At 61.0% G+C, this 15281-nt stretch overlaps 1 protein-coding gene and 1 long non-coding RNA gene across 2 annotated transcripts; both read left to right on the top strand.

Annotated features, from left to right (window-relative positions):
* The first annotated feature begins 4276 nt into the window (after positions 1-4276).
* On the top strand, positions 4277-8774 carry LOC130596166 (uncharacterized). The gene is made up of 3 exons (XR_008971481.1): positions 4277-4606; positions 8496-8560; positions 8735-8774. It is a non-coding gene; the product is annotated as an uncharacterized LOC130596166 (long non-coding RNA).
* Positions 8775-11422: 2648 nt separating this feature from the next.
* LOC130596165 (interferon alpha-inducible protein 27-like protein 2) lies at positions 11423-12258 on the top strand. The gene is made up of 2 exons (XM_057403500.1): positions 11423-11621; positions 12005-12258. The coding sequence occupies exons 1-2, from the start codon at positions 11549-11551 to the stop codon at positions 12178-12180; spliced, it is 249 nt and encodes an 82-aa protein (XP_057259483.1). The 5' UTR covers positions 11423-11548; the 3' UTR covers positions 12181-12258.
* Positions 12259-15281: the final 3023 nt, after the last annotated feature.

The following is a 15281-nucleotide window of genomic DNA, read 5'->3' as shown; positions in this document are numbered from 1 at the left end:
CGAACGTTTACTCCCACCTTCCCTAATGGTTTCAGCACTATTTTAATATAGACTTGTCCTTTCACATGCACTTGGCTGCTTTTGGAGTGTAGAGGAGGGGGAAACGCTATGGTCACACTCCTTTTCTTGCAGGTAGGAGAGGGGTTTGTAGCTTGTACTCACTGGGAGTGTTGATGACCTGGTGCCTGTTCAGGTGTGAAAAGCTGACCTGTCTGTGGTAATTGGCTGGGCTAGGAGACCCCCTCCTGCAGCACGCTCTCCTCCTGGGTACCAGAGCCTGGGTACCCACCTTTGGTACCTGTGGTTAATATCTGGCTTAATTCCAAAGCTGTGAGATGTTGTTCAGTGGCCCCAGCAGCTTCTGTTGGTCGCCAGGCCGTCCGTGAGTGTGGACATTAACCATATCTCAGTTCTGAAATGCTATATACCAGGGGGGTTGGCTTTGGGGGGTGGTTCTTCAGATTTGCACAACCCAGGCTAACAGAGGTTGATATCTTCAGTCCCCAGCAGCTGGCTGCTCCCTCTGGCTGGCAGTAGCAGCCTTATGAAGAGCCCTTTGTGCTCCTAACAACGTGCTGGTGTCCTTTAGTTGGTGGAAAAGGGAACTGTGGCCAAGGGCATCCCATGGTGAGTGCCAACACCAAGGGACCATGTCTCTGCTGCCTGGGCTCTGGGAGGCAGGTGTGTGACCATCCTGGCTCCTTTATTTCACTGTGCTGCTGTGGATTGCAGAAATCAGCCTCTCGCTGGCATGAAGGATGCCACTACTCTGTGGATGGGTGGGCAGTTTATTGCCTTTGTGTTTAAAAACTGGAAACTTGTTTCATTGGCTTTGAGCTATGAAAGCCGAAAGGCTGTAAGTTCCTCAGTTGTATATTGCTGCACTACTGACGTGTTGAGCTAGATTAAACACTCTTGAATGAGGGGGAATGTTCCCTCGTTGAATGTAGTCATGGCTGCTGCTGTTTGTTTGCCTGGGCACTGGGCTGCCTTCCTCAGGCACCAGCACTGGAGCCTGCAGCTCTCCTGAGGACTGAGGCTGTGCAATTGTCTCTCTCTTGCCTGCGTCACAGCCAGGGCCACCCTCAGCCTTGTCTGTGTCACAGCAGCTGCTGCTCCAAGCCAGGCTTCCCCTTCCCAGGCAGCTCCTGCACCCGCTTTCCCTATGGCTCCTTCCCTCTGAGCCCGCCTGGGACCACGCAGGGGATGGCTGAGGCCAGGATGCTCCCCATGGAAAGGGGCACAGCCCAGGGCTGGCTCCGTACAGTGGCTGCTTAACTGTTGGGTGATGCCACCCTCTGATGCGTGTCCCTTCATTTGGGTGTCGGATGAACTACAACAAAATGAGGGTTTGGAAGCTGCAGGGATTGGCCCTGGGCCTGGGAGCGGTTTGTGCTGTTGGAGCTGTTGGGCTCTCACTGATTCTGGTCCTTGGGGCTTGTACTCCTGAGCCTCTTGCTCCTTCCCATCCTGGGGATGCCTCTGTGCAGGCCAGGGCTGGCTGTGCTGGTGATCGCTGCAGGGAGCAGTCCCCTTGCCGGAGTGCAGGGCATGCTTCCCAGTTTCCTGTTACGGAGGAGGGAATTAAAACCTGTTAGCACCACCACCACCACCTTTGTTCAGCTGAGCTTTTCTTCCTGCTTGCGCTTCCCTGTGGGTAATAGTTGTTGGGTTGTGGTGCTTTAGCTGGCAGCCCTGCGGGGGAAGGCTGGGGTCTGGGGAGCTGTGCCATTCCCTCTGCACGGAGCGGCTCGGTTAGGGTCAGTGAGGGTGACGGGATGACTTCCTCACTCGGTAGTCATCTGTCATCACCCAGCACGGGTCTGTGACAGAGCACAGTGCAAGGCTTGGGGCTCCCATTAGTGTTCCCTGGCGCTGCAGTGCTTTTCCTCGCTCCACATCTTAACCCTCGGGGCCGAGTACTGCTCGAGGGCTGCACGAAATAGGGAATACTCCAGCGACTGCACCCTGGCCTGTGGGAGCGTGAGGACCTGGGAAGCTGCTGGAGGCAAGGAGATGTTCCAGGCTGACGTCAGCAACTTCTGGTCCAATGTAGGAGCCCCTTGACCCTGAGACCGGAGCAGCCTGTTCAGTGCACCATTAACAGACCTCTCCCAAGGCAGGCCCACATAGGCCTTACCTTGGAAGGAATCCCTTGGCGCCTTCTCCCTGTGGCATTGCTGACAGTGCTGCTGGCTCATTACGAGTGCCATGAGCGGGGCTGACCTTGCTGGGGAAGGTTTCTGCATTGCTATGCACGATGATTTCACAATTAGCGACGCTGGCTACAAGTTCCCCACGTGTGGAAGTTAAAAGCTGAGGCGTCAGATGAGCCCCCAGCTTCACGTGGGACTTTCTCTTATTCCAGCACCGGTTGAGGATGCTTGAGGCAAATCCAGTGTAGTTTATAGTTCGCTCTTAAATCTTTTCCTTGGGCTGCGGGGGCTGCCCAGCCTGAGCTCGGGTTTAGCAGTGGTGTTGGTTGCAGCGTTGCTTGGCTCGAGGCTGGAAGTCATCCTTTATAACCAAGCGTTTCTCGCAGGTAACCGGGGCAGGCGCTGCGCCTGCAGCTGCGGGACGGCTCCTGGGGGCGCCGGGCTCTGTGTGTGAGAGCTGGGGGCTCCCCCTTGCCCGCAGGGTCCCGGCAGGCGCTGGGGGACAAGGCTTTGCCTTTGCTCCGGCTCTGGAGCCCGGTGGCGCTCCGGGACCAGCGCAGCGAGCGGGGCTGCCAAGAGCTCCCCTGACACAGAGCCAAACGTGCGGCAGCCCCGTGCTGGAGGCGCTGCTCGGTGCCGAGGTGCGTGCTGCAGCCCCGGTGCTTGTGTCCTGAGCCCTGCTCTGTTTGCCTGCCCCTGCTTTAGCACAACCGTCATTAGCTCCTGCTGCTCGAAGTCACCTTTCAGCCCAAGGGCTCCTGCCCCTGGTGTCCTGCTGAGCGCGTACGGAGCCTCCTGACCCGCTGCGGGCCGTTTCCTGACACCAAGGCAGGGTCCGACCGTGGATTTCACTGGAAACGAAAGCAGCAGCGGCAGCAGCAGGGCTCGAGCTGCGCGCACACCTGGGGTAACTGCACCTCATGCAGCAGAAGAGCATTTATTTGCTGTCCTTGAAGGAGACGGAGGTGGCTGCCCAGCTGTCCCTGTGCCTGGCTGCTGTAGCACCACGGCAGCCAGAAGGACCTGATGGCACCGTGGGACGTGGATATTTCAGAGGGAGGAGGAGACTCACCTTGAGAGCCGCCCTTCTGTCCACTGCGCATCTCACGTGGTCCTCGGGTTGTGCTGGAGCCCTTGGAGTTCACGCTGCTCAATGTCACCTGAGGATGTAAGAAGCCAAATCCGCCGGGCTCCCATCCTGCCCCCAGCAGCTGCCTTCAGATTAAGCCACCACAACCCTCCCGGGGCTTCAAACAGCCTCTGCTGGATTGGGGTGGGTGCCGCTTGCACCAGCCCCCGGGCAGCACAGGGAGAGAGGGTTTCTCACTGCCCCAAGGGCAAAGAACTGCTCCTGCCTTCAGCAGCGTCACCTCCCCGAGGTGGGCTCTGGCTCTGGGTCTGGTCTGGAGCCTCAGAGCACCCCCAGGCTGCTCCTCTGGGGCGTTTGGTGGCAGGAGCTTCACAGCTCGAGAAGCTGCGGCCGGGGTGCCCGTGGCCGCGGCAGCAGCTCCAGGACGCTGCCCACCACTGCCGGGGCTGCCCCGGTGTCTGGTGCTCAGCGGCCCAGGGAAGGGGGCACAAGGATGCGGTGGGTTCAGCGCTCTCCTCTCTCCACGCACGTTCTCCCCTTTCTGCCCTCGCTGTCCTTGCTCCTCGTGTGGATTTGGCACCGCTCCCCAGCACCTCCCTGTCATCAGGATCCCCTCAATTGCTGCTGCTTCACCTCCTCCCGCCGGGCTCCCCCCAGCCCCAGCGCTGACGGGAGCTCCCCCACCTCACCTGGGGTGACAACGACTGAGAGCCCTGTGCTGATGGATGTGGGCGCTGCAGGGATGCCGGTGGCTCCTGGGGACACCGCGGCACCGCTGGCACCCAGCACGGCCCCCATGACTGCGGGAGCTGCCCCAGGAGCGGCCGGGGTTTGGCTGGAGGAGTGCCCTGTGCCGCCTCATCCTGCCGAAGCAGGGCCCTGAGGGGTCTCAGGCTGCGATGTGGGCGCTGCGGAGCAGGCCCACGGCCGCCATCGCCCTCCATCCATCCCTCCAAGGGTCCGTCCATCCGCACAGGGCCCCGTGAGTCCGTCTTTCCATTGTTCAATCTCTTTTCCACACTCGGTGCCAAAGCCTCCCCGCTTGCTCCCGCACGCGCCAGTATATTTAGCTGCCTCTAAGCCTCTACCTTCCCTTATATAGGAGAGGCCAAACGAATTTCGCACTCTCATTATTAATAGCCCGAGAGGAGCTCTGAGGCGGCCAAAAATAGCAGGCAAACAGAGCGCACCCGGCGTGGGGAGGGCGCCGCGGAGCCGCCGGGACCGCCGCGGGAGGGACGCCGCTGCTTGTCCTGGCTTTTCCCTTTGGGAACCACTCTAAGGTGTCTCCCAGCCTCCTGCCCCCGCTGCAGCCCCGAGCCGCTGAGCCCCTCGCCCCGCCGGCTCTCTGCAGGCAGAGGTAGGCTGGGTGGGAGCCTGGGGACAGCGGGGGTACCCCTGGACCCCCGGGCTTTGCTGCTCTGGATGCTAAACCCGCTGCCCCACGGGTGCTGGGTTCGCCAGCCCGGGGATGCCCGTCCCTGTGCGGCGGCCCTCGGCTGGGGGAGCCCCTGAGGCTGCAGCAGTGACAGGTTTCACCCTCCCGAGTGCTGGGCCCAGCTCTGCCCATGGCACTGCTCCAGGACCCCCGCCGTGGCGCAGGGGACACGGGCAGGCAGCGGGGGCCGGGTTCTGCGCGCTGGTGACAGCCGGGTCCAGCAGGGAGATGGGTGCTCAGCAGGGAGATGGGTGCTCAGCAGGGAGATGGGTGCTCAGCAGGGCTCACCCGTGCAGCATCCCCGGAGCCGGGCACACCACGAGCCACGCGCTGGGGCACCGAGGCCGGGATGGGGCGTGCGAGGAGCGGTCTGCGGGGTGCCCAGCGAGCGGGGGGTCCTCACCTGCACCCGGAGGCATCCGCATCCCAGGCAGGGGCTGCCTTAAATCCCTCCCTCCTTCCCTCCCTCCCCGGCGAGGAACTTCTCCCGCTGAACTGAGGATGCTGCAAGCTCCTGCGGACGAGCCGGAGCAGTCCTGTGGCAAAGTCAAGGCGAGCGGGGGAGCAGCGCGCTGGAGCCGGGTGTCCCCGCAGCCGCAGCCGGGCGATGTCACCTCCAGCGCCGTGAGTGACCGTGCGGGGCGTGCGGGGGGCAGCGGGGACCTCCCCGCCGGCAGCGTTTAACCTTCAGCGAGCCCCGAGCGGGCTGGGGCTGCCGCTGCCGCCCGGCTCCTGCCTGCAGCTCGGGGTGGGCAGGGGGGGGACCGGGGCCGCTGGGGTGAGCGCAGCTCCGGGCCAGCCCGGGAGGAGGAGTGAGGGCAGCAGCGAAGTCTGCGGGGCTGGGGGCACCCCCGGCAGGTCCTGGCAGCGGGTGCTGGGTGCTCGTGTCCGCGGGCAGCGGGGCAGAGCCTGGCCCATCTCCCGTGGGTCATCCCCTGCAGTGGGGCTCGGCCACACAAAGCAGGGGCAGCCCATGCCAGTGGGATGGGGCAGGAAGAGGAGCCCAGCTCCCGGGCATCCCAGCATCGTGGGTTGGACACAGGCAAGGAGAAGCCTGAGCACCGTGGCCGGGTGCACCAGGGCTCTACGGGCCATGTGCTGCAACGGGCAATGCCTGCAGGCAAAGGGGCACAGCGCAGGCAGGGTCCAGGGTGCTCCCCAGGCACCCTCCATCAGTGCTCCCCTTGCACCCACCTCCCTCCTCCTCGCTGGGCCTTGCGGTGCTGCTTTGAGCGGCTGCCGCAGTGGGTTCGCTGGGGATGGATGAGCCGGGGGGAGCCGCTCGGGGGGGCAGCGCTGAACAGGGAAACTTGGAAAGGCCCCTGCGAGGCAGCGACCGCAGAGCACGGCGCTGGGGGGAGCAGGGGGAAAAGCTGCTTCCTTTTATAGACAGGTTGGGGCTGTTGGGTGCTGTGCAGGCTCCCGGGTGCCACCACAGCCAGCCCCAGGCAGCACCCCCGGCTCCTCTGCCTGCCCCCTGCAAGAGCAAGGGCCCCCGGTGCCCACCAGCGCCCTGCCCGGAGCCCTTGGGGGTGCAGGAGGGAGCAGGGGCGCAGAGGAGCTGCGGGAGAGCCTCTGCTTGGGGCTGCGTCTGCAGCCGATAAGGGCAGCGCTGGGGCTGGGGGCTGCAGAGGGGCTTGTGCTGGTGACAGGGAACGGCTGGGCACGGGGGAGGTGGGGGGGGGCTGTGGGGCAGGGCAGGGGCGGCCTGGGCTGGGGGCGATGGGCACCCTGGATGCAGCAAATGTCCCGTTTGCTGGGGGCAGCCCAAGGTCACCAGGGGAGCCCGGCCGAGGGGTGGCCGGGGCCGTGCGCTGTGCGGACCCCCCTGAGCACTGGTACCTGCAGCTCTGCCATCCTGGGAGGCTGCCCAAGGTCAGCCGGGGCCCATGGAGCTGCTCCCCTCGGACAGGCTCTGCCCCTGCGCCAGGGACTTGGGTCCTGGGAGCTGCATCTCCCGGGGGGCCCCAGTGCCAGGTCCCCGTGTGGGAGGTCCTGGGGTGCTGGAGGAGCATCCCTGGGTCTGGGGCTGTGCTGGCAGCAGCCCTGTGCCCCATGGGGATGTCTGGGGGCTCCGGAGCCCATGGAGCAGCGTCTCTGCTGCCTGTGGCTGCTGTGAGCGTGCACTTGGCACCCACCGGCTTCTTGCAGGGAGCTCCAGCACGTGTGGCCGCAGCTCCCGGCGCTGAGTCACGGCCACGGTGTGTCCCTGCCGGGGTCCTGCTCCCCAGGCTGCGAGGGGACAGGCCTGGGAACCGCCATGGCACCGCTCCAGCCAGGGGCATAGGGGTGGGAAGGGCGCTCGGGACAGGGAGGCCGCAGTGGGATCAGGACTGATGGGGGGCAGAGCATGGCTGGGCTGTGGTGATGCTCGTGCCCTCCATCGCCCTGCCCTGGGCACTGTGCTGGGGCTGGGGAGCCCTCCCGCAGCCCCAGTAGGGTCTGAAGCCCCTGAGGTCTCAGCTGAGCCTCCCGTGGGCGATGGCACTTCCAGCCTCCCCTGCGCAGAGCTGCAGCATGGGAAGAGGGTGCCGGGTGCCCCCAGTGCTGGCCTCACAGGCACTGAGATGCACCCGCTGCTCTGGTGCATGGGCTGGAGGACAGGGTGGTGTGGGGGGTCCTGGGGGCGCTGCAGGGTGCAGGGGGTGCAGCTGGAGCATCCTGACCCAGCACCACAGCCGCAGTGGGGACCCTGCCAAGATCCAGGGCCGATGGGGTCCCACGTCTGCGGGCTCACAGGACACAGCCCCATCTCAGTAGTGCCCCAGTGCCTGAGACCTGAGCCTCGGACACATCCTGGAGCACCCCAGCACCCGTGAAGGGCAGCCACCGCCCTGCAGTGGGTGCATCGCCAGCCTGAGCATCCTCCGGCCGGTGCGGAAGCCGCATCCCAGGCACGCGCGTTGGCCGCGGCCTTGTCCTGCTCCCCAGACGCGCAGCTCCCCCTGCTCCAGGGGGCAGTGCCACCACCAAGGGGGGATGTCCCCGGGGGCCGGAGATGCTTCACCACAGCCGCCGGCTCCTTCCAGCGTCCCGTCACCCGGAGCCGATGGTGTCCATCAGCCCCATGCTGCCCACCTCTCCCTCCCAACCCTACATACTTCTTCATATGCCCATATGGAGTCGGCCGGCGTTATGGAATGTTAAGAAGTATGTATCTTTGGGCTGGGACCCCCGCACCGGGTCTTTCCCCACCAGCACCGCCAGCACCGGCCTCCGGAGAGACGATGCATCCCTGGGGCTGGTCAAAAGGAACCAGATCAACTTGCAACTGGATTTGGTCCCCTTCAACCAGCTGCAGCGGCGCATGAGCCACAGCACCGCTGCCCCCTTGCTGAACGCGGGGGGGTGACTGCGAGCCCCGCGGCCCCATCCCATGGTGGGGTCCAGGGGGTGGAGGGGTCCCTGTGGGGGCAGCGCTGGGGTCCGGCCGCTGCGGACGGGGCAAACGCAGCTCCGCTGGCTCCGGTCCCGTCCCCGCCCCCGCTCCAGGGCCGGGACCCGGGAGCGGGGCTGGGAACTGGGGAAACCGAAACCCGTTCCCTGGGAATTCGCTGCGTGACGTCAGGCGCGGCCCCATCCCCGGCCCCATCCCCGGCCCCATCCCCGGCCCCATCCCCGGCCTCGGCGGCGCAGGGGCAGAGCCGTGGCGCTGGGACCCCGCGATGGGAACGAAACCCCCTTGTGGGGAGGGGGGGGATGAACAAAAGCTGTGGCTGCTCCCCCCACTGGGCTGGGCCCCAGCGACTGGGGGGAGGCTCCTGCGGGGCGGGGCAGGGGGCGGGGGCCCGGGCCCCGTTTGCTGCCTTAGGAAGGAGCTCTTTGTTCTCGCTCCCCGCAGCACCGAGCTCGGCCCCGCTCTCGCTCCAGCCATGGGTGAGCTGCGTGCGGGGGCAGCGCAGGGGGGCTCGGGGTGGGCGAGTGGGGTCTCGTGGGGCCGGGGACACAGGGATGCTCCGGTGGGCAGGGTTGCGGGGTCCCAGGGGTGCGGGAGCCCCTGGTATTGCTGCCAGCCCGGCGGATTGACAGCCCTCAATATCTCTGTTCCAGACCTTGTTGGCCCTGCCGTCGGGGCGGCCGTGGGGATCGGTAAGGCACCGGAGGCACGGGGATGGGTGTTGCTGCGTGGAAATGCGTCACTTCCCTGCTGCTCTGCACACACAGACCCCTCCTGGGGGGGGGTGCTGCCCCTTCCCCTTGGCCTGTCCCAGGGAGCCCGTGGATGCCCCAGGAAGGGAGGTTTGGCCACGGGACCCTGCACCGCTTTGGGCTGCCCCGGCGGAGCGGGAGCTCTGCCTCCAGCACCCCTCGCTTCAGGGCTGGGGGACACAGGAGTGAATCGGGGCTGGGGACAAGCGGGTGCCTGTGGGAGGTCATCGCTGCTGCTCTCCCGCGCAGGGATCTCCGTGGCTGTGTCCGTGGCCGTGTGGGCTCTGGGCTTCACCCCAGCCGGAATCGCAGCCAGATCCCTGGCCGCCAGGCTGATGTCTGTCACTGCCATAGCCAACGGTGGCGGTGTGTCTGCCAGGAGCCTGGTGGCCGTCTTGCAGTCGCTTGGTGAGTGCTCCTGGTGCGATGCTGGAGGGCAGCCAGGGCTGGTTTGGCTTCCCTGGGTGGTACCAGCTGCGTGGGGAGGGCTTGGGGTTGCCACAGGAGTGGGGGGACCTGGGGTCCCATCTGCTCGGGGTGCCCGTCGCTGCCCCACTGGTTGTGCTGGCCATGGGGACGCTGGATGGTGAGGTCTGGGGGCCTCCTCCAAGCGATGGGGCACAGTGGAGACCCCACGCCGTGGCTGGGAGGGCTCAGGCTGACTTCTCCTCCTCTTTCTCAGGGGCAGGAGGACTCCCCATGTCCGTGAAGACTGTGCTGCCAGCCCTGGGAGCTGTCATGGGGGCTATCGCATTCTGATCCCCCGCATGCCCACCGGGACCCTGACGATGCCTGCCGGGAGCCGCCCCCACCCGTCCCCACGCTGCGACCCCCTGCATCTCCCCCGTTCCGCTGTACCGGCTGGGTCTGACCCCCGAATAAACGCCCCCAGCGCACAACTCCGCCGCCTCCACCTGGGCGTGACTCTGAGCGGGGACGGCCCCGGGGCGGGACGGGAAGGACCCGGCTCCAGCCCCGGCCCCATTTTGGGACTGGCGGGCAGGGAGGCATCATGGCGGGAGGTACGGCTGAGGGACACCCCGCGGTGCTTCCCTTCTCCCATCTCCCTTCTCGCATCTCCCATCTCCCTTCTCGCATCTCCCATCTCCCTTCTCGCATCTCCCATCTCCCTTCTCGCATCTCCCATCTCCCTTCTCGCATCTCCCATCTCCCTTCTCGCATCTCCCATCTCCCTTCTCGCATCTCCCATCTCCCTTCTCGCATCTCCCTTCTCCCTTCTCGCATCTCCCATCTCCCTTCTCGCATCTCCCATCTCCCTTCTCGCATCTCCCATCTCCCTTCTCGCATCTCCCATCTCCCTTCTCCCTTCTCCCATCATCTCCCTTCTCCCATCATCTCCCTTCTCCCATTCTCCCTTCTCCCATCTCCCATCATCTCCCTTCCCATCATCTCCCTTCTCCCATCTCTCCCTTCTCCCATCATCTCCCTTCTCCCAGCATCTCCCTTCTCCCATCATCTCCCTTCTCCCATCATCTCCCTTCTCCCATCATCTCCATCATCTCCCTTCTCCCATCATCTCCCATCATCTCCCTTCTCCCATCATCTCCCTTCTCCCATCATCTCCCTTCTCCCATCATCTCCCTTCTCCCATCATCTCCCTTCTCCCATCATCTCCCTTCTCCCATCATCTCCCTTCTCCCATCATCTCCCTTCTCCCATCATCTCCCTTCTCCCATCATCTATCTCCCTTCTCCCATCATCTATCTCCCTTCTCCCATCATCTCCCTTCTCCCATCATCTCCCTTCTCCCATCATCTCCCTTCTCCCATCATCTCCCTTCTCCCATCATCTCCCTTCTCCCATCATCTCCCTTCTCCCATCATCTCCCTTCTCCCATCATCTATCTCCCTTCTCCCCCTTCCCAGTCCTGCCACTGGCCTCACCGCTGGTATCAGCCCTTTCTGAGGGCAGCTGAAGGGGGGAAGAGGCGGGCTGGGGGCAGCTGCAGCTGCCTGCCCTCCCCTGCCCTCCCCATGCCTTCCCCTTTAGCCATGGTGAGTAAACTGACGGGAGCAGTCATTGGAGCTGCAGCTGGAGCAGGTGAGGGGCAGGCGTCCGAGGACCCACGCTCGGGGTCGCTGCCCAGCTCCATCCCTGGGCTGGCAGCAGGGGATGGGGTCAGGCTGGGGGGGGGCTGCTGCGAGGGATGGGGCAGCACCGGTCTGTGCCTGGAAACCAGCCTGCACCCACTGCCGCAGCGCTGCCAGGCCTCGCCTCGCCGCCCTTTGCCTCCCTCTGCCCCCCCTTTGCTCTCCTCTCTCCTCTCATAGAATCAGCTACGTTGGAAGAGATCTCTCAGCTCATCCAGTCCAACCCAGCACTGCCAAGGCCGCCACTAACCCGTGGCACTGAGGGCCTCGTCCACATGGGTTTTGACCACTTCCAGGGGGGGTGACTCCACCACTGCCCTGGGCAGCCTGAGCGCACTCTCCCTCCCCAGTCCCTCTCCTCTGTCCTCCCTGAGGATTGGGTGTCCCTGCACCTCGTGCCCCTACTCCCCACCCTGACACCTCTGTGCTTTCTGGGGGGCCGGGTCCGTGGTGCTGGTGGCAGGAGGAGATGCGCTCACCGAGGCCATGCTAAGCCTGCCGTGTCCTGCCTGCAGGAGTGGTGCTCATTGGCATCCCGGTGGCCGTCGGTGCGCTGGGCTTTACGTCAGCCGGCATCGCCGCCGGCTCCATTGCTGCCAAACTGATGTCGGCAGCTGCCATAGCCAACGGCGGGGGGGTGGCTGCCGGCAGCACCGTGGCCGTGCTGCAGTCCATCGGTGAGTGGGGAGGGCAGGGGTACGCGCTCGGGTTGTTGTAGAGCCACAGCCGACCTTCAGCCCATCGCCGGTGTGAAATCACCCAGAACCGTGGGGAAGGGATGAATCCAGGATGTGGGGGGAAGAGTCGGGACGTGCTGGGTAGGGCACCAAGGCTGAGCACTCGGGGCTGTGCTGTAGGCATCTGCTCTTCTGGCAAGAGTAGTTCATCAACGGCGCTGGCCAGAGCCAGAAAGGGGCAGCAGAAAGGGGCTGGTTGCCCTCATGGAGCTGTGTGCGCTCCATAGTCCAGAGGGGTCCTTGGTTATCTCTGCCCTGTGCTGGGTCCCTCAGTGGGCAGCATCAATGCTCTTGGAGCATCACACCTCGTTGTGTGTTTGCAGGAGCTGCAGGTTTGCCTCTTGCTGCCAAAATTGGGCTGACAACTATCCTGGGGCCATCAGGGGCAGCAATTGGTGCCACCTTGTCCAGGGGGAAGGAGAAGCCTCCAGGTGATGAAAACGAAGAAAGCCAAAACAGCGATGACGAGGATTCTGATGGCATGGCAGGCACTGGGTAGCCCCCAGAGACTTGCCCACCCTCATAAGAGCTGTGGCTAAGCTTGAGCAGTGAAACCAATAAAGGTGATGTGCAGGCAGGGGTGTTGTGGTGGTTGGTGTGCGGTTGGCATCCCGGTACCCATCAAGTGCCTCAGGATGTGCAGGGGTCCAGGCACAGATTCCAGCTGGAGTTTTTGTAGTGCTGCACTTCCTCCCCCAGACGGCTGTAGGTAGGTGTGTTATAAACTGTTTAATACACACAGTGGGGGTGATGGACGGCAGACTGGGCTGACACGTGCTGTGTCCTGTGCTGTGCCCCACGCGCACGTGAGCGAGGTTCTCGATGGCAACCAGCTGGTTTCAGTGGCTCTTCTCTGGAGTTAATTACCTGAGATAAGCACCAATCAGGAGATGGCCACAGCATTGCCCCACTGCTTCTGCCCTTCACACACCATCGTCCTTCATTGTACTTCCAATTTTCCCTTATTTTTTTTTCCCTAAAAACTACCCCCTCACCCCCCCAAATCTCTGCTTTTAAGCTCAGATTCCAACATGATGCAGGAAATGAGGATGTACTCTTTTATTAAGGTTAAAGGTTTTTAATCACTTTTCCAGAATACAGATACGATTCAAACAAAAACTATTTTTGGGGTCTCCATAATTCACTTATTAATACCATACATTGAACTCTATAAACTCTCATATAAGAAAAAGTCTTTTTCTTTTTTTTAATATAGGTTATGATGCACTGGTGACCTATTTAAATCTTTTGAAGTAACACTTTGCAGTTATATAGCACCTTTCATCACGGGGCTGCAAAGCATCCGACAGAATTTAGCCTCATAATGCCCAAACGAGGTAGGAAAGTCTGGCCAATTTACAGAGGGGTACAACCGAGGTACAGACTGGCAAGGGACGGAACATGAGGCTTCACTGGTACAACGGGAGTGAAGTGCCCGCTGGCCCCTGGGCTGTAGGATGAGTTGGTGGCTTAACTGGGGAGAAAGTCAGAAGTCATCACCCACACCCTCCTCTCAAGGCAGCAGCCGGGCTCCCAGCAGGTCAAGGCAGCCTCTCCAAAGGTCTGGCTTTTTGTGTTTCAGGTGTAGAAGAGACAACAGAGAGTCCAAGGCTCATAGGGCTAAGTCCCCTAGGTGTGCTGCTTGTTGGCGTGCCTGATAGCTGGCTATGAACCACAGAATTAACCTTGCTGTGGCTAAAGTGGTTGTTGCAGCCTCCCCATCCCTAAGTCTGAACAGCAGGAAGCTGGGCTGGATTTGTGTTAATGTGCACTCAGGATGCATTTTGAGATCTGGTGTTTGATGCTTTGTTTAGCTGGACTGTTTAACTGAGACAAACTCCCTTCTCCCTGTAAGCAGGCGATAATCTCAGCTATTTCAGGGTTTATTTCTTTAACAAAAAACATACCTCTGCTGAAAAACCATCAGCTTAGTGAATGTGATGTCCAATGGACACTAAGTTCTGCAGCTAGAGGAGTCCAAGATACCCAAGTTCCTTTGAGCCTTTCTGACTTTACAAACTATCCCAAACTCTACAACTCTCCCTTGGCCAGAGCTAGCACTCAGCTCTGCTAGGAATTTTCAAAACAGATGACATGTGGAAGCAAAAAGGGGAGAACCCGTTGTGCTGATGGAAGCAAAACTCCAACCTAGACAGTGAGCACGGTGCTGGTGGGTTGAGAAGAGCATTGTATGGATTTTAAAGGCGAGCATTTGTTCTGCTTGCTTGTTTTTAAGGCAACAGTGAAACTTGCTCAAGGGACTGAGAAGAGTTACTGAGATTGTTACCAAAACCTGAAGACTTTATTGCACATTCAGAGTCCCTTCTGTGCCCCTGGCACTAAACCAGCACCGGTGGAGCCTCGCCGCTGCGGGAGCACACCCTGGGGAAACACGAAATGAGCCTTCGCTGCTGTTTCATTTCAAGCCTCTGAGGAGGTGACTGCCAGAGAAATCCAGGGGTTTCTTTTAGACAGTGGTTGGCAGAGTTATTTGTAAGGTAATTCAATCTGCACTTAATTCTGTGGTGCTCAGCATGCGCCGTTTCCTCTTCTAGTCAACCGAAGGCAGGAGAGAGCAGCAGGTTTGCAGCGAGCACCTCTCGCAGGGAGAACTGCCAGGTCATAGAACCATAGAATAGAATCATAGTAGTTAGGGATGGAAAGGAAACAGCCACATTCCAGAAGCACTTTAAACAAAGATCTCTGCAAAAATCCAAAGAGCCAGCACTGAGAACACGCGTGGTGAGGAGTAACGTGGCATACCCGCTGCCAGGCTCCCAAACCGGGCTGCAGAGCTGTGCCATGAAGGGGTTAAACATGTGTCTTGCAGTGGGACAGCACAGAGGTAGAAACCCTGTTAGCAGGAAGCATCCTCTTCAATTCTTCTTTCTTGTTTCTCTGTCCACCCTGAGACTACAGCCTGATTTGCTCCTTAAAAGAGTATTTCAAATAATAAATGCTGTTGCATGGTCAGCAGATCATTGGGATCTATTGATTATGAACAACTTAAGTGCTCAGAACTTTGATCCTATGTGCAAAAAATCTATTAATAATGTTAATCCTTCAAGGTAATCCATCTTGTAAATCAGTGTGAACTCCAGCCAGGCTGACCAGCAATTCCTCAAGAGGCAAAAATAGCCCAAGCACACCCTGGGCAACAAACACCGTGGCCAAAGGGCCTCCGAGCAGAAGGTATCTGACCAGGGAAATGAAACTGAAACTATTCCTTCTGCTAATCGTATCACTGAACTGAACTGAACCCCTTCTCAGCTCAGAGCCATGACATAAAAGCAGTTAGCACAATGCTTTGCTTTCAACCAGTCAAGCTTAGAAGTTATTTATCTTTTCTCGCTGAGAGAGCACGAAAGGCAAATGTCTTTCATTCCAAGTACCTGGAAAAAATTGATGTACATGAAAGTGCTCACAAAGAAGAAAGAGTGAGGGACTTCAGAGGAAGAAAATGAGTAAGTTTCTCATAAGATACAAATATGCTACTTCATGGGAATATTTCTGTTAATGTCTAGTAAGTGAAAACTCAGATGTGGTATTGCTTTTTAGGCAATCTCAACCCAACCAAAGCCTGCCCCCCCCCCCCCCCCC

The sequence above is a fragment of the Pezoporus wallicus genome, unplaced genomic scaffold, assembly GCF_028554395.1.
Source record: "Pezoporus wallicus isolate ANWC-B61680 ecotype Strahan unplaced genomic scaffold, APGP_CSIRO_Pwel_v1 contig_8232, whole genome shotgun sequence".
Taxonomy (NCBI): Eukaryota; Metazoa; Chordata; class Aves; order Psittaciformes; family Psittacidae; genus Pezoporus; species Pezoporus wallicus.
The sequence above is the reverse complement of the archived record's forward strand: the minus strand, read 5'-3'. Positions and strand labels throughout refer to the sequence as shown.